General features: G+C 43.5%; 1 protein-coding gene across 2 annotated transcripts in view; it reads right to left on the reverse strand.

The window, feature by feature from the left end:
- Positions 1-890: 890 nt before the first annotated feature.
- stim2b (stromal interaction molecule 2b) overlaps positions 891-26,127 on the reverse strand; it is a 92,057-nt gene continuing 66,820 nt past the window's right edge. For both annotated transcript variants that reach the window (XM_070546727.1, XM_070546724.1), the window contains exons 3-12: positions 11,869-11,980; positions 10,005-10,116; positions 9,317-9,432; positions 9,065-9,242; positions 8,806-8,983; positions 3,409-3,570; positions 3,085-3,185; positions 2,102-2,340; positions 1,837-2,026; positions 891-1,729 (exon numbers count right to left, since the gene is read on the reverse strand). In XM_070546727.1, the coding sequence (XP_070402828.1) occupies positions 1,108-1,729; positions 1,837-2,026; positions 2,102-2,340; positions 3,085-3,185; positions 3,409-3,570; positions 8,806-8,983; positions 9,065-9,242; positions 9,317-9,432; positions 10,005-10,116; positions 11,869-11,980 (2,010 nt within the window). In that variant the 3' untranslated portion in view covers positions 891-1,107. The remainder of the gene's footprint in view (positions 1,730-1,836; positions 2,027-2,101; positions 2,341-3,084; positions 3,186-3,408; positions 3,571-8,805; positions 8,984-9,064; positions 9,243-9,316; positions 9,433-10,004; positions 10,117-11,868; positions 11,981-26,127) is intronic.

The following is a 26,127-nucleotide window of genomic DNA, read 5'->3' on the forward strand; positions in this document are numbered from 1 at the left end:
ACTCATCTGACTATAAAAATACATCAAACTGGGACTTCCTGCATATTTATTACAAATAACCCTTGAGCTCCAAACACCAAAGCAGCGAGGCTGACCGAAACCTCATGATGACATCATGTTGAACGGGGGAGAACGTGGAAATGGGTGTGTTTTGTTACCACATGGATACAGGATGCAGTCGATCAAGTAATAAAGAGCAACAAGGACAAAAGCAAACAGATAAAGTGACTGTTGTGGGTTCAATCTGCAGAGAAACTCTACAATTTAAAAAAATCTAAGAGAACATCATTTGAAAACATTTTATATATATATTTATATAGACTTCGATAATCAGTGGCACTGACATCATTTTGGCTCTGTGCTGCATTTTCATTGCAACTGCTCATCTCTACGTCTTTATTCCACCCAACCAGCTGTGTCTCTGTCCAAAAAACACCAAGAAGCGGTAGTGCAACAAACTTTTAGTTGATCTTTTGAGTTCAGAACTCTAAAAAAAGTTGTACTTCTGATGTGTGAGGTGATGTGTAGGGGAGATGATTAGGGCCACTGAATAAAAAATGAAGGAGCTTGAGGTCTGACTTATTGCTCAGAATTTTGACTTCTGAGATTAAAGTCGGAATTCTTTTTTCTTGTTTTCCTTTCACATTTTCATTGGCACCATTTGTCTTCCGTAGTCCGTGAGCCGTCGTCATGATTATACCAGCACTGCTCGCAGCAGACTGCCAGTAAATCACTACGAGTGTTGAACTAAATGTACAGACTGCTCTTTTAGACCCGTTAACGGCGTTTTTTTGGGGGGGGGGGTCGAGTCGAAGGGAGAGAAGCCGGTGTGCAGTGTGAGCGTAGAGCTTTCTGTGGCTCTTCCTGTGAGACTGAGTGAGCTAAATAAAAAGGGATTATTGAAAAATAAGGCTTCCAGTCTGAGGAGCTTTTAAAGGCACACAGACTGAGCTACATTCCATCTTTGATGACAATGAGAAGAGAGAGAGTGAAATGTTTTATCTTACAGTGACACACCAGTGATAAAACTCTTATTTTAGTATTCTCTCTTCCTGTCACTCACACACGCACACACACACACACCCACCATCATCTCCTCTGAAAGTTTTATTTTTTCTTCTTAAATAAGTTTTTGATTTTAGAAGAGGAGCGCTTGATTTTTTCTCCATTGTCGCTGGAGTCCTGGGAAGAGGTGCTCTGGAGCTTGTAATCTCTGCCCACGCTCCGCCCCTCTGAGTCCAGCGAGGTGAGCGACGGGTGGCGCCCCGCGTGGGCCAGCATGGTTGCCGGCAGCTGGCTGTAGCTGTAGGACTTCTCCAGGATGCCGTTGTACATGCCTTTCCCCGTCTGAGGCGGAGCGCCACCTTGTGGGAGGGGGACACTCTGGGGCTCTGACATGACGCGGGTGAGATCGGGCGAGTTGCTCTGTGCAAACACGTGGTGCTCCAAGGCTGGGGAGGGGGAGGTGGAGGGGGGGCTGGAGGGGGTGGTGGCTGGTGTGGGAGGCATGGGGGGCGGTGTAGAGTCCCTGAGGCTGCTGTTGCTGCTGCTGCTGGTGGTGTGGGTGGAGCCAGGACGCTCTGGGCTCTGGATAAACAGCAGCAGCTCCTCGCGGGAGATCCTGCGGTAAGGGGTTTCTGCACCAGGCGCGCAGGGGCTGTACAGCGGTTTTCTACTGAAGGATGAGTTAAGGGAGTCTGAGTCGGAGCCCCCGTCCTGAGCCGGTTCGCTTAAGGAGAGGAGCAAAGGGAACGGGTTACACAGCAGATTTTTTTTCTGTAACACAAACGCAACATTCCAGGAAAACACTAAACAAAACAACGCATCAAAACTCACCCCCTTCTGTCTATACTTAACACTACGTGTTCTTCGTCTGCCTCGGGGCGATAGGAGAGGGTGGAGCCAGCCATGGACAGCAGGTCTGGGTCTGGAGACATCAGAGAGGACTGTTGGGAGCTCAGCAGGCTCCGGCGGGACCGACACACGCTGCTGTTGCGTGTCAGCGGGGGTCGGACCAATGTGGCGGCTGTTAAACACAACAAACAGGCTCACGGGGAGTTCTTATCATCCAGGGTGAAAATCCTCAGCTGTTTTTACTCACTAGTGAACTGAGAAATGATGGGAGGCGTGTCCTCATCCAGGTCGTCCACCCCCCCTGCGATGGGGTACGGGGGAACCGAGACCCGCGGCATCACGACCCAGCTGTGGTCTGAGTAGAGGCTGGCCGTCAGGCTCGGCAGGCCTGAGTTATTGACGACAGGGAAGCCGCAGAGCTTCTCGATCTGCTGCCAGCGGTGGAGCCGCTCCCTCAGGCAGGCCGTCACCTCTGACAGAGCTTTCCTTCAGATAAAGTAAAAAATTAAAAATAAAACCGCTACAAGACAATAGCAATGTCAGATGTGAACATAATGACCAAAATCAAAGTGGCTTTGTTTTATTTTAAGGATTTCCTGACAAAGTATAGCCCCCCCCCCCTCTCCCCAGCATTAACATCGGCATGCCTCAAGGACGTGTGCTCAGTCCTCTACTGTACACACACGTATGCACCTCCACCCGCCTAAACATCTCTTTTCTAAAGTTTGCGGATTCTACGACTGTGGCCTGAGCGTCCACCCTGGCCCAGTAGCTGCTTGTGTCCTTCCACACACGCCTGCTCTAAGGTTTGTTATTTGTCATCAACACAGATCCCGTTGCCACGGTAAAGCCTGCAGCACCAGCCTGACATACAGGTACCTAACTCTGCTTTCTCTCTGTTTTCTGTTCCATCTGATGCCCTCAGGGAGGGCGCTGAAAACTGACAAACAGCCCATTTCCCCGGGTTGTATGAAATAAGCACTCTTCAACATACGTGATATTTTGCACATGCAAAAAAAAAAGATACTCATTTTTTTCTACCAGATTTGCTCATTTTTTAAAACATAATAAAACCTTTAGTTGCATTGATGGTATAGTTTGCTGTTCCTCCTGGTACAATGACTTTAATGTTCCTGATTTCTGAAAATGACAGAATATAACTTTGTGGCCTAGTGTGCGTTACATGGTTAAACGTCAGAAAAACTCTGGTAGTACTTTGTTTTTTCCTACTTTGCTTCTAGTATCTTGTGGTCCACCTCGTCCAGAGATGAACTGTGGGCAACATGAAGAGTTCCAAACACAGAACCTCTCTTCTTTTTGATCTTTTCTGCCTAAAAAGGAGAAAAACAATAAATGAATTCCTGCTGGATGGCTGCGTTGTACATCATCCATCCACCTCTCTATCACTCATACTCTGTCACGTCAACACAAATCGGTTTAACACAAGTGCTGTCAGAAACATGTCAACACTAGTTTCCTTGTAGTTCTGTGGTTGCTGGACAGGAAGTCAGCAGCTTCTGAACCAGATTGTGATGAAACGAGAGGAAACGTCACCTCGTCTTTGGCAACGCACAGCTGAAACTCGGCGCTCTGCTTCTTGATGTTGTAGTACTGAACCTCCACTTCATGCGTGAGCTGGAGCCACTTCTGCAGAGCTTCAGGCACAGAGCACTCCAACTGCATCTCCTTCTCCGCTCGCTTCAGAGCCTTCCGTACCTGTGCCAGAGGAAACATCACAGCACAGCATTCAGAACTCCCATAAACTCATTAAATCGTGAGGTTTTAGACTCAAACGAGCTGAATTTATTGATTAAACTTAGAATTTCTGATTATAAAGCTGTCTGACCCCAGCTCAAATGCAAAGAGGGAAATCATGGGCTTCTTAAGGCTGTTTTTTAGCCAAGTGAATGAGTCATCAGGAAATGCTAATTAGATGTTTGACTCAAATTAAAATTTATGGTTAATCATTTTTAGATCCGAGACCACGGTTCTCAGCTGAAAAAGGGTGGCTTGCCAACTCCGGGTCGCCAGAGAGGCCCTTCTCTGAGTTTTAGTATCTCAGGGTCTTGCTAATGAGGAAGGGAGTGGGAGATCGACAGGCGGATTGTGGCAGCGTCTGCAGTGATGCGGATGCTGAACCGGTCGGTCGTTGTGAAGAAAGAGCTGAGCCAGAAGGCAAGGCTCTTGATTTATTGTCCCAACCCTCACCTACGGTCATGAGCGGTGTGTACTGACCGAAAGAACAAGATTGCAGATACAAGCAGCCAAAATGAGCATCCTCTTGTGGGTGGCCGGGGTCAGCCGAAGAGATTCAGGACATTCGGGAGGGACTTGGGAGTAGAGCCACCGCTCCTCGGCATAGAAAGGAGCCAGCTAAGGTGTTGCCAGCAGGAGGCCCCCGGGTCGACTCGGGACATGGAGGAGCAAGCACATCTCACATCTGGCTCGGGCACGCCTTGGGGTCCTGCGGGAGGAGCTGGTGAAGGTGGCCAGGGAGAGGCCTGTCTGGGACGCCCTACTTGAGATGCTCCCCCCGCGACCCGGACCAGTGGAGGGAAACCAATGAACGGACATCTTTAGGTGGTTGAGCTACTGCCATTAAAGAGTTGCTTCATTTTATGTGTTCCAAACACAATTTGGTTGCATTACTGATTCCCTCTGATTTCTTTATATAATTAGAAAAGATTTGTTGTCTGTTCCAGATGGAGGCTTGGTGTTACACATAAAAATCTGATGTTAGAAGCAAAACAAACAAAACGTGGTCAAAATTTCACCAGGGAAATAAAAATGAGTTATTTAGAGAAGTTCCTAGATGGGAAATTCAACAACTCTCCTTAAGCAGCAGTGCTTCCCTTACATAGGCGTAGCCGTGGCGGCCCTCAACGGCTGAAATCCCAGCGCCACACCTACAAGATCCCAAGATTTATTGATTTTTTTGCGCCGTTTCCCGTAGAAGCAGCGGGAACTACTCGGCTGTTGGTTGTGATCACAGCCGGCAGGCAGCAAGGAGGAAGGAGGCAGGGCGGGGTGGTTACAGCTAGGGATGAGCCGGATACTCCATTCAGACGAGTATCCGGTACGGATAAAGCATTTTTCACGAGTACGAGCATGAAACGAGTAAAACTCGTAAATATCTGTAATCGTGCTGAAGGAAAATCCTCATTAGGTAACTGACTGTCTTCCCGCTCTGTGATTGGCCAGTCGCATAGAGCGCCCGCCCCTCCCTCCCCACAAAACTGCAGCCGGGAGCTCAGTCCGTCCGTCCCATCCACACACACACACACACACACACACACACACACACACACACACACACACACACACACACACACACACAGACAGTAACGGATCTCTCGGTGCTTGCTTCACTGTTGCTCACGTTTCTTCAGAGCTCCCTAGGTTTTCTTCAGCTCGCCTCTTTTTCGCTTGAATATTTAAAGTTACTTTGATCGTAACGTACGTGGTGCATTTGACAAGTCAGAGCTGAAAACGGCTCGTGCATGCATCAGTCACTGCCTCCGCTCTGGTCAGGTTTTTTTTATTTTTTTTTTTATTTTAACACTCTCTCTCTCTCTCTCTCTCTCTCTCTCTCTCTCTCTCTCTCACACACACACACACACACACACACACACACACACACACACACACACACACACACACACACACACACACACACACCTCAATCAACATTGTTTTGTTTAACTGTGTGTGGGAAAAATGCCAACAACATTCGGAAAAAATCTGTTTAATCAAATTAAAATAAAATGGTTCTAGTATTTCATATTTCCTAGTTCCTACTGCATGAGTTCAGATGCATTAATTCATGCACTTAAATAATAATGTTCTAATTTTACTGAAAAACTTGTTCTGTAATAGTTTCTTTTCTATTGTGATCAAAAATATTTAATCTCAACTCAGAGGCTGCTCTGTAAATAGTTTTCAAATAAACAATACACACATAGCAACTTCCGATCAATCCATATCAATTTCAGATTTAAAATAATGTATTGATGTAAACCACACCCACTACTTTCCAAATAATAAATAAGAGGTGCATTCATCTGTGTATCTCCTTTGATCCGCATTAGTGATATTTTCAGCACCAGAACAATCAATCAATCAATCCAGTTTTATTTATAAAGCACTTTAAAAGACCCAGCACAGGAACAAAGTGCTGTACAGAAAGTACATTAAAACAATTGACTAGACAGAAAACAGCAAAGATAAATAAAACACATGATACATAAAATTAAACTAGCCTCATATTAAAAAAATAAAAACTTGATAAAACTTGATAAAACCGCATTTGAATCACCTAAAACAGCTAAAATAAAACAAAAAATAGAAACCAACTTCTCACAAGGTATTAAAAGCCAGGGTAAAGAGGTGGGTTTTCAGGAGTGCCTTAAAAACAGATAAGGAACTGGCCTGTCTTATCTCTAAAGGAAGTTCGTTCCACAGTTTTGGAGCTGCAATAGCAAAAGCGCGATCTCCTCTAAATTTACGCTCAGTCCTGGGTACAATCAGGAGCAGCTGATCAGCAGACCTGAGAGAGCGGGAGGGAGTGTAAGGCTGTATCAGATCCGAGAGATAAGAGGGGGCAAGGCCATGAAGACCTTTAAAAGCAAATAAATAATTTTAAAATGAATCCTAAAAGAAATGGGCAGCCAGTGAAGTGAAGCTAAAACAGGGGAAATGTGCTCAAACTTTCGAGTGCCAGTTAAAAGACGAGCTGCGGCATTTTGGACCCTCTGTAGGTGACTAATACAAGATGCACTGACCCCAATGTAGAGTGCGTTACAGTAATCCAGCCGAGTGGTTACAAAGGCGTGGATCACTGTCTCAAAGTGCTGCCGTGAAAGAATTGGCTTTATTTTTGCCAGCTGCCTGAGGTGAAAGAAGCCAGATTTTACCACCGCCTTAATCTGATGTTCAAACTTCAGATCACGGTCCACTTTGACCCCCAGGTTGGTGACAGTTGGTTTAACAAACTGGGCCAAGGAATCTACAAACACATTGGGGGTCTCAGTAGGACTACCAAAAATCATCACCTCAGTCTTTTTATCATTGAATTTTAAAAAATTCACAGACATCCAAGCCTTTATGTCGTCAAGACACTGTAGTAATGGCTGTATGAGGTTTCTGCCTTTTTTCTTTAGAGGGACATAGATCTGACAGTCGTCAGCATACAAGTGGAAGGCAATGCCATGCTTTCTCAATATAGAACCGAGAGGAAGAAGATACAGAGAGAAGAGGAGGGGGCCTAGAACTGAGCCCTGCGGGACACCACACAAGAGCGGAGCGGAGGACGACACATAGTCACCGAGACTGACACAAAATGTTCGCCCCGCCAAATATGACCTAAACCACTCCAGAGCTGTGCCGCTAATGCCCACCCAGTGCTCTAAACGAGAGAATAAAACTGCATGATCCACAGTATCAAAAGCAGCTGTCAAATCTAAAAGCACAAGAACAACACAGTCCCCAGTCAGTAGCTAAGAATATGTCATTAAAAACTTTTAAAAGGGCTGATTCAGTGCTGTGAAAGGGTTTAAAACCAGATTGGAAAACCTCTCAACCATTTTGATTTTACAAGAAGGCCAATACTTGGCTATGAACTACCTTTTCAAGAATTTTAGAAAGAATTGGTAGTTTGGAGATAGGCCTGTAATTCGCAAGATCCTGCGGATCAAGAGCAGGTTTTTTAATCAGAGGTTTGACTACTGCATGTTTAAAATCTTTAGGGACAACGCCTGACATCAGACTATGGTTTACCAGCTCAAGAACCAGAGGACCAACTGTAGGTAACACCTCTTTTAAAAGTCGAGGAGGAACAGCATCATTTGGAGACCCTGCAGGCTTAAGATGACCAACAGTCTCCTGTAGACATGACAGGGTCACAGGCTCAAACCTGTCAAAGACAGCAGAGCAGGAAACAACGACTGAGGGGTCATGAGCACAAGGACAGATTTGAGCCCTTGTGGAGGAGACCTTCTCAATAAAGAAGAGTAACAAATTTTCACAGGCTTCTAATGAGGGCTCGATACAGTCAGCATATGGTGCACTAAGAACAGAGTTAATAGTTTTGAATAAAACACGCGGGTTGTGGCAGTTAGACAAAATAATGTCCGAAAAGTGTTTTCTTTTGGCCTCTTTCACAGTTCTTTGATATTGACGCCAACAGTCCTTCAGCATCTGAAATGATGCAAAGAAACAGATTCCTGAGTTTATGTCAGTAATTTTATTTATTAGGTGCATCTGACCTGTTCTATTTTTCTCTGAAAGGAGATCAAATCAGTGCTTCTATGGGTTGTCTCCTCTCTGCACTAGAAAAATGTACTTTATTATAATGTTCTCTGTAATGCATCTTGATGTTCTTAACAAATAAATTAAATCAAAGATATTGGTCAATAATGCCAAATATGTAAATTTGTGTTTCAGTCATTTTTATACTGGCTTAAAAATACTTCATTAATTCTACTAAACAGGGGTGTAGAACGTTTTTAATAGGGCCAGCCCAGTAATGATCTTGGACCTAAATAAAGGGGGCAGAAAGTCAAATAAAGGGGGCAGAAGGAGATGTTTTTCCAGACGCCAAGAAAAATTAAATGCCCCCCTCCCCCACACCCACACTCACACACCCCCCACCCCCCCACCCCACCCCGCAAAGTGTGTCACTGAGAGTTTAAAACAAAAATTATTCTTGTGCAAATATTGGTGTGTTCACCTTTAATAATAGTTATTAAAATGCAGCAGTTGCTGGATTGGTGCAGTTCAAAGTGGAGTGCATCAAATAAAACAATATTAACATAAAGGTGAGACGTGTCATAATTTCACCCCCCACCACCACCACCACCACCACCACAGCTGGAAAAATTCCAAGGGGAAACACTGAGCACGATGCAGTTTTTCACCCATCAGCTTGATGATGACTGTTGCGGGAGGTTCTACCTGCACGAGCTCTTCCTCTGCGTATTTGAGTCGGCTGAGCTCACACTCGGCTCCCTCTCTCAGCTCTCGCAGCCTGTGGGCCTCCTTCTTAGCATCGTTGATCTCGTCCCTCATCTTCAGCTCCAGGTTCTCCTTCTCCACAGCCACTGTCCGGTTCTCCTCCTGAGCCTTTTCCAGCCTGGGAGAGGACGAGGAGAACAGGAGATGAGGTCACTATAATACACATCTGGAGCAGGTGTTACACTCTCTCTCCTCTCACCGGCCCTGCAGGTCCATGAGGCTTTGCTCAGCGTGCTGCAGACTCTCCAGGTCCTTCATCATCTGGGAAATGTGGACCTTGCTGGACTTGTTCTGAATGTAGGCAAACCAGCAGCCTCCCACACCAATCAGGATGGAAATCATCAGCACAAAATCTTTCATCCAGTTGTGCTGCGGGCCTGCAGGTGAGCAGAGGTTACTGAGGAACTCTAATTATGCTGTGAGGGTTTATTTGAGCAGAGCGTCCACTCACGAAGAGGAGGGCCGAACAGCACTGCATCCAGCGCCTTTAGATTTAACTTCTGTTTGTGCCGCTGGTCTAAAATCTTCAGCTGCATCGACATGAAGGATGGTTCGTTTGCTGCTAATCTGGAATTAGGAGAATAAAAAAAGCAACGTAGAACAAATCCCACTCAGAATACAACGCCTGTTTGATCACAGAGAGTTTTTAGGGAACAGGTGGACTTTAGTTTGACCGTCTCACACAACATGGAAGCCTCTGCTTATGACATCACTTCATGAGTCAGCTGGCTGGCGCTACATGAAACCCCTCAATAATCCCCCCCCCCCCCCCACACACACACACACCGCCTCTGTTACAGTTACTCGGTACACTCGGTCTGCAGCAGCTCACGTTGCACACGTCCCTCTGGAAATCTTCAATATCAGCCCATAAATAGCATCTGTAACTGTTCCGTCATTACCCCTGACAAGTTCAGCTCATCAAGCGGGACGGAGTGAGTCGACCAGAACCCACAAAACCAACTTGGTTTCAAAATCTCATATTTTTCCTTGTGCTGCGTTTTTCAGCCAGCAGAGGGCAGCAGGACCCAGACCAAAGAAAACCAAATGATCAGAGTAACACAATGAGTGAAAGTCAAGATTATGTAGTATTCATCTCTAACCGAAAATTATTATTAGATTAGAGATCTGGGACTGACCGAGGTAACGTGTTCCCCGTCAGCCGGAAGTCCCGGAAGTTCTTCTCGTACTGCGGCAGCTCCACCGACTCCTTCAGCCACTGCACCGCGTCCTCCACGGTCCAGTTGTGGACTGATGAAGGGGTGAGAGAAAGCACACTGAGCAGAGATGTCAAGTGTTCACCTTCATCACTCAGCCAGAGTTTAGAGAGACTATTTTAGAAGTATCAATTGAAGCTTTTTACTGCACCGATACGATGTTGGTATCGGTAAAAGTTAACGGATACCAGTTACTGATAGCAATGCAGATGCTTGAAAGTGACTTCACTGTAACTTGTCATTTCTGTTCACCTAATATTTTAGTTTTGGGATCACTTATATTACTTTTTATCTACCTCACAGTATTTTCCTATTGAAAACAGAAGAAAATAAAACCTGTATTCCAATTCATTGCATTGTTTTGTGTGGTAGAAGTATCTGTATCGGTAATTGGTATTGGCGAGTACTCAGATCCAAGTATCGGTATCGATCGGTTTGGAAAAAAGTGGTATCGTTGCATCGCTACTTTTTACTCGAGTAAAAGCAAAAACGCATCAATCACAAAACACCTGTTTCAGCCACGTGTCGAACATGTGTGTGCGATGCAAACACATTAAACTACCATATGTGGGTGGTAGATGTGGGAACAGTTATCTGACTGCAACCGCTCTATCCAGATGGGACGGCTCAGCGTTCAGTGGGTTTTCTCCTGAAACTATTTCTAAAATGTAAGGCGTTGGAAGTTAAATGTTGTCTAACACAAAAGTATTGCTGAAATACCCCAAATCTTTACCTAAGTAAGGTAACAAAGTATTAGTACTTAGTTACTTGACACCTTTGATACTGACACAATAACGGGTCAGAGGTGAACAGGGTTAGAAAAGGTGTGTATTTCGGTACACTCATGTTGAAGAAGAGCCACACTCATCAAAATATTCACTAAAAGTATCAGATTTTATGTGTTTACGGCATAGAGACAAAAACGAAAGATGAGTAACTGATAAAATAACTTATTTTCAAGTTTAAATTGTGAAAATAACATTTTTTTATGTGACAAAAGTAAATAAGTAAAAAACACATCTATTCATCCCTGTTCAGAGAAAACACTACCTAGTGCTCACTGAGAACCAAGTTCAAAACGAAAGAAAGGCTTTTGATTCCATAACCGGTCCGTCCTGATATCAGGAACACACCTGAGCTCAGAACAATGCCTTCTGACTTTTGGGAAACTGCACCTGGGTCATGTGACTCTTTTGTAGTTTATTAGGAAGACGTCTGCAGCCTGAGACAGCTCATTGAAACTCTTAAGCCTAGTTTATGCCTTTGCGTCAGCCCCACAAGGTAGAGACGAATGCGTATCGACAGCTATTTTGCTCTCTGACTTCTCCGTCTTCTGGGGTGTTGAAAAGTCATCCCCCACCATGACAACAGAGGGCGTAGCGCAGTATCCTGTCATGTATACAGTCCATGACGGTGCATTTACTATTGTGTTTTTGTATTTCAGACTTTCTACCACGGACAAATTTGTCCCTCGTTCTCTTCCGCGTCTTCATGCTCTTGCAGTCCCTAAACCCGAGTTTCCTGTCATTTCTGTCCATGAATAAATGCTTGCTGCGTATCTCTTGACTCCTCCAGTCACAGGTGAATAAAACGTTCACAAAGTTTCCGTCAGGTATTCTTCAAGCTGCTCTGTGTCTGCTGCTGGACATCTTTGGCTCTCTTTATGTTTTTGAGAGCACAATGGCGATGAGGAACGCGGCGACCTGACCAATCTAAACTAGGATGTAGTAGTGTGGATGATCACCCCCGTTAGAGCTGTAAATGTTTGTTTTGGCGCCATGGTTACCTTCAGAGGTCTTCCAGCCCCTCCACAGCTCCTCCACAGTGATGTGCTGGTCTTCACGGTGCAGGTTGCTGTGTTTGTTGGTTTGTTGCTGCTTCATGTCTTCTATAATGAACTAAGAAAACCAAAACGGACAAAGCAGAGTTTGCATCAACACCAAGAATCATATGTATCTGAAGGTGGAACACGTGGCTGAACTGATGTGGACAAAAGAAGCTGTGGAGTTGGCTCCATCTGTCTTTTTTCTCTGCTTTATTCCTTTTAAGGGCTTAGAAAAGAGAAAAGAGGCTCCACTTCTACCTTTGTGTGTGTGTGTGTGTGTGTGTGTGTGTGTGTGTGTGTGTGTGTGTGTGTGTGTGTGTGCGTGTGCTCTTTAGGGTTTCCGGCTGCCTTTCTTTGGTAGCTCAGAGCTAAGCACCCCTGCAGAAGAAGGCCAAAGGAAACAATCCCAACAAAGAAGAGCCTGAACACCAGCAGAATTAACAAGGCTCATGGCCGACTACCAAACACCTCAGAGCATTCATTCTGAAGGTCTGAGGGTCTGAATGTGAGTGGCCCGGGTTTGAAGAAGACAAACGCAGAAACGTCTTTATTCATCCTACCTGTTTGTAATAATAAATGATCCCAGGACAGGACTGCAGAAGACTTATTCAGTCACACTTAGCATTGTGCCCATTCCTTCTTTGCATAGATATGATACACCTCCTTTGCTCAACCAAGAGATCAACCTGTCTCATTCTGACAGGAGTCCTGGTCCTGAGCTGTATGTATGAAGGGATCAAAAACCCCTTCCCCTAGATCACAGCAGAGAGAAAACGTCAACTACCAGCTAGCCTATGGGCCATTCCCATCTGTACCGGGTCGGCCCCAGCCTGGCCCGGTTGATTCCACACATCCTTGCCTTAAGCCCATGTGGGCTGATTCTACCCACCAATCAGAGGCTTGCTCTAATGGAAGGTGTGAATTTGCTGTCAGCAGTGGGTGTGTTGGCCCTGGTCGGTCTGAAGCAGACCCCCTCGAGAAGAGGGCTGAGAATGAGCCTTGGTTGGCCCGGAAAAATACCAGGCCACCCAGATATGTAAACAACCTATGCTACCCGGCCCGGGCCGACCCGGTACAGATGGGAATGGCCCACTACATACATGTTGGTATTTGAAGTCCCTGCTGTCAATCTCTGAGACGAGTACATTTCTGTTCAAGTAAAGAACTGCCAGTGGTGGAAGAAGTACTTTTTATTTAAGTAACAGTACAGATAAAGGGGTGAATAATTATCTAAGTAAAAATCTGAGAAATTTATAACTCAAGTAAAATAATTAAAGTATGCATTTTCAAATGTAGAAGCGTGCAGTTGCATGAGGAGTGGGGGTGGGAGGGTGTCCAATACATAAGTTAAAGTACCTTTACTTTTGTAAGTTTTGTAATAGAGTAGAAAAAAAGTACTGATAACTGCTTTAAAATGTAGACGAGTAAAGTACAAACGTGGGACTCAAAAACATCACAGAACAGTTAATGTGTAGTTTTTTTTTTACCATTAATCTCTGGAAATATCCATCAAGATGTTGTTAAAAATGAACTAAACGATGCTTAGTTGTTGAAAAATATTAGCGGCTTCATAAAATATAACCAGAACAGTCGTTTCTAAAATCCATGGGAGTGGGTCTAAATCTCTGGGCAACAACATATTAGACACCATGTCTCCTTCTACGGGAGCCCGTGAGGACAAAATGTATTTACTGATTTGTAACAAGTTTGCAAACGTCATCTTGCAAGAACATACTAGCATCCTCAAGTATTGAGAAACGGCCAAGGTTTGTACTTTTTGATAAGTTCTGAATGTTAAAGGTTTTTTAAAAGGCATTCTATACATTTTTAGAAGTACTTGTTTTGCTGCAACTCCTCTGGTATGTGAGAATGTTCAAAAATTGTTGTTTTGACATGTAGAAACAAAAAATATACATAGTGCGATATATATTGTTACAGCACATGCCTCAAAATATATCGCAATATAGATTATATGTCGCCCATTCCTACTAAAACACTAAGTTACTTTCATGTAGACATTTATTTTGTGTCATTTAAGCATAAATGACTGAAACAACCCATGGGTTCTTTCATGGCTCCTTCAGCAACTTACGACACTTTTGTTTTTGGTCAGATTTGGGCCACCATCAACTGCTACAGAAGAATGCATTAAGAGAATCTTAGCTGGTAGCAGCATTATTTGTAAAAAATGCCAACCTAAAAGTGTAAATTCACTAAACGAATTAGCAGATTCTCAGTGAAACAGTACGGAGCGCAAAGTACCATCTCTAGCATTAGCACATGCTGTCTGTATGTGTCAGCATCAAATAAAATGTGCTAGAACCTTCTGTTTGACTGAGTCAGAAAGCACCGAGCAAAGGAGAGAAGAGGAAAGGCAGTCGATAACAATGGCTGTCAGTAGGATTCTGAAACTCCAACAGCAGCAGCTAAGGGCACTCTGACATTTTGTACCCTTGTTACAGTTCAACGACTTTCAGATCAGACTTGGTAACAAGAAGACAAAGACGTATTCATCGACTCCTGACTGCACCAAATCCCTATGAAATAGGGCTGAAAACATTTTTAAGACATCTTAAACCAAATTAATCATGACACAGAAATGTAGCAATGTCAGTCAACATCAGAACCTGGCCGTGTTTTCTCACATCTCTGGAGTAAAGCCCGAATCCAAGGAGTGCTGTGAGTTGGACACTGAATACATAATGGAAGTCAGGCGTTGAAATCAATTTCCCTCTGGGACTAATAACGTATTTTTGAATTGAATTGAAAGGCTGTCTGCTACAAATGTTCCTCCTGTCAGAGATGGGGTTGAAAAAAAGGTTTTTTAGCTCCAGAGAACTGTATGAATGTCCTCCGACATTAACGTCTGGCACGTGCGGTGGCTTAAATGTTTTAATTAGATGTATGGGGGGGGGGGGCTCAGGCTGTCAAACCAACACTTTGCAACCCAGTTTCTTATGAGCAGACATAATTATAAACATTTCACACAAAGAACAAACACCAGCAGATGTTTTAAACAATCAGTGGTCAGGGTCTGCATTTAGAGTCATAATGACATAAATCCCCAGAGATTAGGAAAATAAATGTCACACACACACACACACACACACACACACACACACACACACACACACACACACACACAAAGCTGTTTTTACAGGACCAGAGCGTTTGCAAAACGGGATTTGCCGCACCTCCCTGGGGAGGATAAAGGTCATTTATAAGATCAGACCGTGGCGGTAACGTGGCGCAATCGTGGCAATTTTATAAAAGATTAGGTGATGGCGGCATAAGGGGGGCATGGGGCGGTCTCTGCCCGGGTCCACAAAAACAAACAAACAATCAATGATGAACAAGAGTCTGTTTCTAGACCTGCAGAAGGAGAGAAAAAAGAAAAGGGACAAACAGCAGTACAACAGGAGCAAACTATCACTGCGTCAGCCTGATGAGGAAATATAAAAACATTGTTTTACTGAACAATCATGATAATAAATCACAGTGCATTAAGTGCCCACCATAGCTGACCTGTGTTGAACGTGCCCAAGTCTATACTTATGAGAGCACCATGTGAGCACCTGTGTGTGTACACGCACTTGTTTATGTAAGGTTTCTCTATAGGAGCGTCCAATAGAGAGTGTGAGGGACCACAAATCTGCCCCCAAAAATGTGCCCAGTGACCCCAGGGAGACTGCGATCAGAAAAGCCCCCGCCCCCCAAGAGAGGCGCAGATTATCGCCCCGGGGGGCCACAACCAGCAGCCGGCAGAGTCCCGGGGGATATCAGCGGCAAGCCCACAGGCCCACCCGCAGCCTCCCACCCCCAAGCCGGCCGAGCCCGGATCCCAGCGACCCGGGACACAGGGGCAACCACCCCTGCCGGGGACCCAACAGAGCCCAAGAACCCAGATCCCACCAGGCAGCCACCGGGATTAATCAGGCAGATGCTAAAAATCTTAAACCGCCTGACCCGAGAGCCACGAACACTCAGGCAGACCAAGGCACCACACTCCACACCAGGTGTGACGGGAGAGGGGAGACGAAGATGTATAGCAGCAAAAGAAGTCCCAGGAAAGGGGAAGAGTCAAAGGCCCCACCTGACACAAACACAGTCACACTCTCCCTCTCTCATGCTCACACATACACATACAACCTAAGACTCACAAAAATGCATGCCGGACACCCACTCATGCTCCCCATACACACCCTATTCACTCTGGTCCTGGTACTGCAGCACAAAGGGTACAACCATCAACGGTTCCCAGAGTTTGGCCCTTTCATTTTCAATAAATTTGCCAGCTGGAGCTCAGCAATAACTCCCCACGTCATCATGACATCTGCCTCTGTTGCGCCAGGGCACATACAACCAGCGTTGGGAGTAACGCGGTACAAAAGTAATTAATTACTGTAATGCATTGCTTTTTGCTGTAATGTGGTAATGTAAGGCATTACAGGGAAAGAAAATGGTAATATTTACTCGGTACAATTGTCAGTAACGCGGTAATTACAATGCATTTTTAAACCCAGAATCAAGATGTGGGTTTCCTAAAAATTCAAATTGCGGGAAGCCTGAAAAAAGATCCAGTATCTCCATATATGACGTCATTTATGGACTCAGCTTTGCGGGCATTCTATGAGCAGAGAGGACGCAGCGCTAATGGCTCAAATACTCCAGCTGCGTCCTGCGCGCAGCCGCTACAAAACCGCTCCACCAAAACAAATTCATTCGTTTGTGATCGTTTACATCAGCCCATATTCTCTGGTACTTCACGTTTCTTTTCAGCTGAGTTCATAATCTGTGCCCCGGTGATTTCAACTTGTTGCTGCTGGAGCGCAGCGCAAGTTAAGCTTTTTTTTTTTTTTTTTTGCGTTCGGTAGATCCATTTGGCTGATTAGTTAGAAAGTAGGAAATCTAGGAAACAGTTTTTCTGGAAGACAGAGAAAACATGCAGCATGCAGGAAGGTCTGAGAGAGAAAGGGCAGGAAATTATTCAAATAAAATCAAGAAAACAAAACAAAGTGCTTGAAAAGAAAAAACAGTAGGTAGATTTATCCCCAATACACATTTTTACCAGTGAAAAGCAATAATATATAAGCATTTAATATTTATACATGTGATAGAATCAGATCACCCCAGAAGTCAGTCAAGGCATTTGGGGACCAAGGCAAATATAGGCTTGGAGCCCCCACCACCTCACTCCCTGCTCAGTTAATATAAGATGGCAGCGTGCTGAGAGTACAGATTGTTGTTGCTTTTATTTAATAAACAATCATTTTAAAGCACTGTTATTATATCTGACAGTTTTTAACAGCAATCCTAGCTCAGACACCACATCACTTTCCACATATATGTCATGAGCTCACTGAGCGTCAGATTACCAGATTCATATTGAAGTTGTTTTGGTGAAAGTAGCTTAAAGTAATGCAAAAGTAGTGTAATGCCTTACATTTTAAAATCAGTAATATTGTAATGTAATGAATTACTTTAACATGAGGGTAACAAGTAATAAATAATGCATTACAGTTTTTAAGTAACTTGCCCAACACTGCATACAACAGACCATTACCGCAATATTACTACCAAGCGAGGCGGAACGAATGCAGCAAAATTCACGCTTCGCCATGCCGGCATGGCGCATTTATAAACATACCATTGCGGTAATATTACGCAGATTTGCCGGCATGGTGTGTCTTGTAAAAAAGGCTACAACACACACACACACACACACACACACACACACACACACACACACAGTGCGAAATAGGGTTAGGAATCACATCTGGGTGTGATGATTCACAGCTTGTCGTGAGAACACACGTATGAGGTGGTAATTCAGTCAAAACCAGCTCTACTACTGGTCTTACTGAGAAAATGTGGCAAGTTTTCACTTGCTGTAATGATTTACTTCATAATGAATTAGAATAGAATTTTATCTGGTGCGTTAAGCTATAATGCATTATAGTTTTGACCAATTTTCTGTGTCCTTTGTGTATTTAAAAGTAAACACTGCAATTTCTGGCATAGTTTGATAGTTTCTGACTAAATAAAAATACGCCTGGATAATTTGTTGGCTTCTGCTGATTTACGCCATTCTCATCTTGCTGCCTTGTTTTTGAAGATGATTTTTTAAATATGTTTCATTGTGATTAGTTATTTGATGCCTAAAATCTCTTGTTGTTGTGTTGGGTGAGTAGTCGTTACTTTAAGATCCCCATCCTTAAATTCTAACAAAACATGGCAGTGCCTGTGAACAGGATACTGTGACTTCACCTTTTCAGTAACAGAAGAAAGGAGGTAAGAAAAGCATTCTGATTTTCTAGACAATTTTTAAAAATAAGCACCTTGATTACTCTCAGATGAATCCTAGGCTTTGGCCATTGTTTCTTCAACCCTCCCACTGTCTTTTGGGTGACCCTGTGAGGAAAGTTGACCATTGAGCAGGGTTGATGGTTTATCCCTTGAGGTCCACGTGGCAGGGGTGAGGTGGTGCTTACCCCTGCCACATGGACCTCAAGGGATAAACCATCAACCCTGCTCAATGGTCAACTTTCCTCGCGGGGTCACACCCATTAGAACAGTGGGAGGGTTAAAGGGATATTCCACCCCTAAGCGACCACCGTGTTGTATCCATGCACCATGCAGCGGCGGCTTACAGCGGTGCTTTGTCGTAATGTAGTCTCAACTCTAAATCAGCTCCTGGAATTCCTTCATGTTACTTCTTACTTTTCATTTGCAGTCAACGTGATTATTGAGCTCACCAGGAAAAGCTGGTGTCATTATTGAGTAATTTTAATCACTTTTGCACACAAAGTGCTAGTTCCTGCTATTCCCTTCCATTGTTTATGCTAAGCTAAAGCAGACGGACTGCTGCCAGACCAGGAGAATTACTGCGCTGGTTCCAAAAAAATTTTTTTTCTCACTTACCTAACTCTGTGGACTACGGAAATAGACAAAATTTACCTTAAGGATGGAATATCCCTTTAAGAGTAAAGTTAAAAGTGTGAACAAAACGTGTTTTGATGATAAGTGTTGCTGATGGATTTGACTAGCCTAGAAATTTAGACCAACCACAGCAAAAGATTTAGCCCTGCAGGTCAGTCTAGCCACACTCTGGAGCCTCAGCAGGTCTACCAGTGGACCGAACAATTTTGTGTCTTGACAATCACTGTGCTCTACTTTTGTTGGGTGGGCTTTGAACCAGAGCTGCGACAGAGGAAAAACTACGAAGACGGCTTGTTTGAAATGGCTTTGGCATCAACAATTTAGACCTGGGCTTTTCTTTGGGACATAGGCAGATAGAGGTATTTAAGTCATTTATTTAGAAAAAGAATGTATTTACTTCTTCTTTGATGTTGTATGGAGGGCTGCCCTGTTGACGGATTTCTGTAGTGATGAATATGTCACTTTGTTCGTCGCTCCTAGTGCCGTCCAGTTGTGTGTAGAGACGGTTTGAAAGACAACAGTAGATTCCGCCCCACATCTCAGCTCTGTCTATGGCTCGTGGTCATCCTATATTTTTTACATATACACTCACTGGCCACTTTATTGGGTACACCTTGCTGGTAATGGGTTGGACTCCACCTTTGCCTTCGGAACTGCTTTAACTGCCGTGGCATAGATTCAACGAGGTACTGGAAACATTCCTCAGAGGTCTTGGTCCATATTGACATGATAGCATCATGCGGTTGCATGATTGCAAATTCTGACCCTACCATATAAATGCTGCAGCACAAATTGAGACTCATCAGACCAGGCAACATTTTTCCAATCTTCTATTGTCCAATTTTGGTGAGCCTGTGTGAATTGTAGCCTCAGTTTCCTGTTCTTAGGTGACAGGAGTGGCACCCGGTATGGTCTTCTGCTGCTGTAGCCTCAAGGTTTGACGTATTGTGCATTCAGAGATGCTCTTCTGCATACCTTGGTTGTGACGAGTGGTTATTTGAGTTACTGCTGCCTTTCTATCAGCTCAAACCAGTCTGACCATTCTCCTCTGACCTCTGGCATCAACAATACATTTTTGCCCACAGAACTAACGCTCACTGAATATTTTCCCTTTTTCGGACCATTCTCTGTAAACCCTAGAGATGGTTGTATGTGACAATCCAAGAAGATCAGCAGTTTCTGAAATACTCTGCCCATCTGGCACCAACAACCGTGCAACGTTCAAAGTCAATCATCTTTCTTGCCCATTCTGAAGCTCGGTTAGAACTCCAGCGGATCGTCTCTTGACCATGTCTCCATGCCTGATTGCATTGAGTTGCCACCATGTGATTGGCTGATTAAAGTAAAAATCCCATTAGTCATCACACACTGGTGAAACTACATCTCTGCATTTGACCAATCCCCGTGGGGAGTGGTGAGCTGTGGCTGCACTCGGGAAGTATTTGGTGGCTTAACCCCCCAATCCAACCCCTAAAGCTGAGTATCTAGCAGGGAGGCATTGGATCTAATTTTTAAAAGTCTTTGGTATGACTCGACCGAGATTTCAACCCTGATCTCCCAGTCCCAGGGCAAACACTCTACCTCTTGGCCACTGAGAAGGTTAGTAATTTGCGATAACGAGCAGTTGGACAAGTGTACCCAATAAAGTGGCCAGTGAGTGCATAGGCTAGGATTCTATCCGTAGTGATTGTGGATATGATTGGCCCTATTCTGGCTACCAGACATTGCAACATAATCAGTGTGTACACATAATATAATAAAGTCTTGACTGTAACACGTATCACACTGTGTTTGTCAGATTTAATAGATGTTGGACTGAATCTTTTCTTGCAGGAGAATCGCAGTACAAACATGCCACAGACATACCAATCTAAATACTGGTTCTTCAATGAAAGGAAAGCAAGAGGAAGCAGCTGTAAAAGCTCTCATAACTGGAAAAACAGTATAATCGTACATTTTTTAAAGAACACTTCAATGAGGTGTCATCTTTTCATGCCTCTCTGCTCTCACCTAATCACCCACACATGCTCACCTGGGACTACACGGTTGTTTCCATCTGTGTTTGCCATATTTTAAGCTCCCTGTAGCCTCACATAGACCACAAGCTTGCTCCAATACTATCTAGTCAAGTTAGGCAAGTTGAAGTCATGTCTAGACAAATCAGTAAAGCCAAGTCAAGTCTAGTATTCTGTCAAATTAAGTCAAGTTGAGTCACGTCATGCCTTGACAATCCTTCCCATTTATCCTCCTCAATAAATAAATATTTACTCCGTGTACCATTCTGTGTGTTGGTCGATCCGTGAGTCCAAATTCCTGACAAATGACAGTTCTTGAAATTTGTCATAGGTTTCATCATAAACTATCACCTTGAGTGGCTAATTTTTATGTCCACAGCAGATGAAAATTTACAGCGTGAACCCAAATTCCCCGCAACACCCAAAAAAAGAAAAAGAAAAAGGAGAACCGTACATTAAAAATTGTGAGCCAGTTCACAAAACCTTTAATTAAAACAAAAACAACCGAAGGAGAGTAGACGCCTCGCACACATCAAGAGTTTCTTTTGTCACACTTTTTTTTTGTTGCTGCGACACTCCTCCACCTCAGGAACAAAATGTTCGAACAGCTCTACTTTGCATGGTGGCTGTTTTGTCTTCAAGTCCTTCTTTGGGAATACCAATGCAAATTTGTTTGCTTGACAGAAAACCTCGCAACAGCTGAGGGAACCAAATCCTTTCTGAGTCAGCATCGAGTGTTTGCAGTAGGACTCTGAACAAATGTCTCTTAAAGACTTTAATACCCACTAGACTAAAAGGGACAGACTTTCTGGCAAAGATGACAGGAATATTCACCAACTCACACAGGCAAGGAAACAAATAAAGCAACAGATTAATGAAATGATATCTCTTCTGGTGATGTTCTCAGAGTACAACTAATTTCTCTGTTAAGTTTGAAATTACCCAAAGAAGGTTATAACCCTAACAGATCGTAGTCGGATCCACATACAGAGAAACCAGCACAGCTGTTTTGCATGTAGCCTTAGATGTTTTATTGAGCCATATCAAGTAAGCAACGAGCTACAAATGAAAAGAAACGCTGGTGCTTTGTGGTTTCATTTGCTCAGCATTTAGATAGATCACAAAATAAGAACAAAAAAATACTAAGTTCTGAGCTCAGAGGACGCATTAATGATCAACATTCAGTCCTGAGAAGACAACACTACGTCCACTTATTTTAGAGGCCAATCACAGCCAGTGGGTGACATATTCAGACTTGGACTGGGACAGACACGCACTCACACGGCTGCAGACAAGGATATATTTGTTCATAACAGACTCCAGTTTGAAGGGAGGTGGGCTGATATTTCTCCCATAAGGCTCTGCTCTTGTGGATCTGTTCACCTCGTACAGTGGATGTCCACATTTAATGTAGAAAAGTGATTATATCCGTTGTTTATCGGTCATCATCATCACTGTAACTAATCAGATGTACATTACACACATAATTAGTTATGTAAAGAAAATTGTGAAGAAAAATCATTTGGTTTAATAAATGTTAATATGTGACTAATTAGAGAGAAAATGTGAAAGATACGAGTCATTAGGACAAGAGCTCAATGAAGAACAGATACGTTTTTCTGGCAAGTGTGAAAAGGATGTCTTCTGTCAACATTAGCCTCTATTGTTGGAACTTGAAGTCCAAGTTGAATATTATCCGAGTCTTAGGCACCCTAACACAAGATAAAGTCCTCACTACAAAGTCAAAGATCCAGACAGATGCATCGAAATTAAAAACCAAAGCCCAAAAACCGAAACATGTTTATGGCTACGATGTGTACTAACCTCACTAAAATCAAGGCATTGCACTCAGACTGTAAAATTAACCCTTTATGCACCAAGGTTGCAATATTGTGTTTAACGAGCCACGGCTGCGATTATAATCCCTCATGAAGTTACTACTTTACACCAGAAGATAGTGGAGATGTGTTACTTCAATCTGAGCAACACTTTTGGGCGTTTCTATTGACATTTTCTGAGTTTATAGAGTTTGAAAACTGCCTCCTCGTCAGAGACTACCGCCTGGGGAGAAGAGACGAGCAGAGCGGAGCTCACAGAGGGTGAATGAGTATTATTATTTATTAGAAAGGAGAAACTTACAGTGCTGTCAGGTCTGTTGACAAAGCTCTTTGTCTGGTAATGGCTGATTCTGATTCATAACATCACCCCCTGATGAAGATATTAGTTCGTCACCGCGGTTCACTCGTCCAGTGAAAAAGAAAGTGACGCTGCTGCTGCGGGCAGCATCAGAGAGTCCGTGTGCTTCACGTGGATCACACATGATCCAAAGCTTATTTCACCGTGTTCAGGACATGGTGGGTGTAGAAAGGATGGTAAAAACACTGCTAATAGTGACAGATGTAGCAGGAATGTAAAGGAAGAAGAAAAAAAAGCAGTATTATGGCTGCACAATACAGGGAGTGCAGAACTATTAGGCAAGTTGTATTTTTGAGGAATAATTTTATTATTGAACAACAACCATGTTCTCAATGAACCCAAAAACTCATTAATATCATAGCTGAATGTTTTTGGAAGTAGTTTTTAGTTTGTTTTTAGTTTTAGCTACTTTAGGGGGATATCTGTGTGCAGGTGACTATTACTGCGCATAATTATTAGGCAACTTAACAAAAAACAAATATATATCCATTTCAATGATTTATTTTTACCAGTGAAACCAATATAACATCTCCACATTCCCAAATATAAATTTCTGACATTCAAAAACAAATCAGCGACCAATATAGCCACCTTTCTTTGCAAGGACACTCAAAAGCCTGCCATCCATGGATTCTGTCAGTGTTTTGATCTGTTCACCATCAACACTGCGTGCAGCAGCAACCACAGCCTCCCAGACACTGTTCAGAGAGATGTACTGTTTTCCCTCCTTGTAAATCTCACACTTGATGATGGACCACAGGTTCTCAATGGGGTTCAGATCAGGTGAACAAGGAGGCCATGTCATTAGGGCTGCAGCTATCGAATATTTTTGTAATCGAGTACTCTATCGAATCTTTTATCGATTAATCGAGTACTCTAATAAATTACTCTTTTGCGTTTTTAAACCATTATATCAAATAGCATGTTATAAAATATGAAAGACCTCTTGAAATGAGAAAGCAATTGCCAGTTATTCTTCAAGTTTTATTCAAAATTGGTTTTCAAAACTTCAGCACTTCAACTTTACTTCACAGTAAACAAATGCTAGCGGCTGCAGCCCAAACAGAACCAGAACCGTTCACGGCGCATGCGCAAACATGGCTCGCCAGCTGTTTCCCTATTAACACGTCCGTTTTAATTTCTACACTTTTTTTTGTCTCACACTAACAAGGATTGTCGAAAGCATGTTTGCCGTGGTTATGTCAAATCATACTGATCACAAAACATGTATTTACTTTCTTTCATTTTCCTCCGCCACTCATAAATACCTGTGTCCTCCTGCAGCAATCCTGAGGGACAACAGACAATAACAACACAGTAAAAAGTCAGACGTGTTGTAAAAACTGCTATTTTTAGCACATTTTAAGTCCGACGTGTTGCTACCAGACGTACGGTGTGAGCTGAAACCAAGTGCTACAAATGAAACATTCACACAGTGTCCGCAGAATATATAGAAATACAGGCTAAAATGCATTATCTTGCAGAGGCTCAGAGTCCGCTTGCAGAAGTGACATTTACATGTGGATGTTTCCTGGTCAGGTTGCAGCATCGAGGAATGCGGTGTTGTGGTAGGCTAAATCCATTTTACAGTATTTACACTGGAGTACGTTTTCCGCCTTACGACGTGAAAAATGGTCCCACACCTTTGACATTTTGTGTCTTTTTCGCACTCCACCGGGGTCCACATTGTCCGCCATGGCTTAAAAGAAAGTTAAGTTGCGTTCGCTGCTCGCGTGTGCATTCAGTGCAGTGTGTATGTGTGTCATTTATTGCGGTCCGGGTGAAACATGACCACGGGCGATTGCAAAGCCATGAATTAATTAAACATGAATTAAATTTTGTTTCCTCGTTTTACTTGAACCGTTTTGCCGCAGATTTTACAGACTGCCTCATTTAAATTCTCTGGCTCCCCCTTTTCATTTGGCTGAAAGCCGAAATGTTCCCAAAGGGGCGAAGTAACATTTAGTTTTGATACCAGTGCTGCCATCCTTCTCAGCATGCGCTGTCGCGAGATTCAATCACGTGCTGTAATGGCGGTGGCACGTCATGCAGCGCGGTGGGTTTCTTAATATTGCGATATTTTCTTTTTGCGGTTACCGCGACAGCCCTAATTTCTTATAAGTTTCAATATTTATCTCTTCCTTCACAGATCTTTCCAGTTGGGATATTATGGGATACCGGGACTATTTTGGACCCATCTGTTTAATTTGCTTTCCTGATAGCTGTCCTACATCTTTCCATTAGACACATGATTTCTGATAATGTTTTTCAGTCGGATGTCTTGTTTTTGGGCACACTTTTTGAAGTGTCGCAAGAAAAAAAGCTTGTGTTCCCACAGATGCTTTAGTTATAAATAAAACCTCTACAGAGTTTTCAGACAAGTCAACAAACACCTTTAAGAATCTTCTTTTTATAGATATAGCATAGCCTAAATGTTTCTTAACCCATCTCGGGTTTCTTTAGTTGATATCAGTCTGTCCACAAGTACCTTAGACAGATCCTCCCAGGTGTTACATGAAGCTGGATAAGAATTAATAAAGCAGCTAACAGAAGCACCAAAACCTTCAACCCTTGTTCTGAACGTGGTCTAAATTTATGCAATTCAAGAGATGCAATTCGATCTAGTCGAACATGGACTTGGCAGACGGCGTACTCTGCACCGAGAGGCGAGGACATGCACCTGCCATCCCCAGTGACTGTGCTCAGCAGAACCCCCAAACGTCATTTAAAAACTCCAGAGGCCCCCCCACTCATGGAGTTATTCAATGTAGGATTGAGTTCAACTTGGTTATTTTCCCAATATGACACCTTAACTCGCCTGTGGGAGAAGGTAAAAGCAGCGTATGTTTTAAAACTTGAGTTGTTTAAGGTGGAACAGACTCGTTCCAAATCTAATCCAGGACAAAGTTCATGAGTTGAGGAGAACCTATTTGAAGACTTCTGACCACTATAGGTGTTTTTCAAGGAGCACTACTCAGCCTACAACAGCTCGGTACAGCGTGGGTTGAGTTTTGTATCCATGCCAGCTCCGTGACAGAAAGTGATTTTTACTCATGACAAAACAACATGA

Source organism: Nothobranchius furzeri, chromosome 2 (assembly GCF_043380555.1).
Source record: "Nothobranchius furzeri strain GRZ-AD chromosome 2, NfurGRZ-RIMD1, whole genome shotgun sequence".
NCBI classification, from domain to species: Eukaryota; Metazoa; Chordata; class Actinopteri; order Cyprinodontiformes; family Nothobranchiidae; genus Nothobranchius; species Nothobranchius furzeri.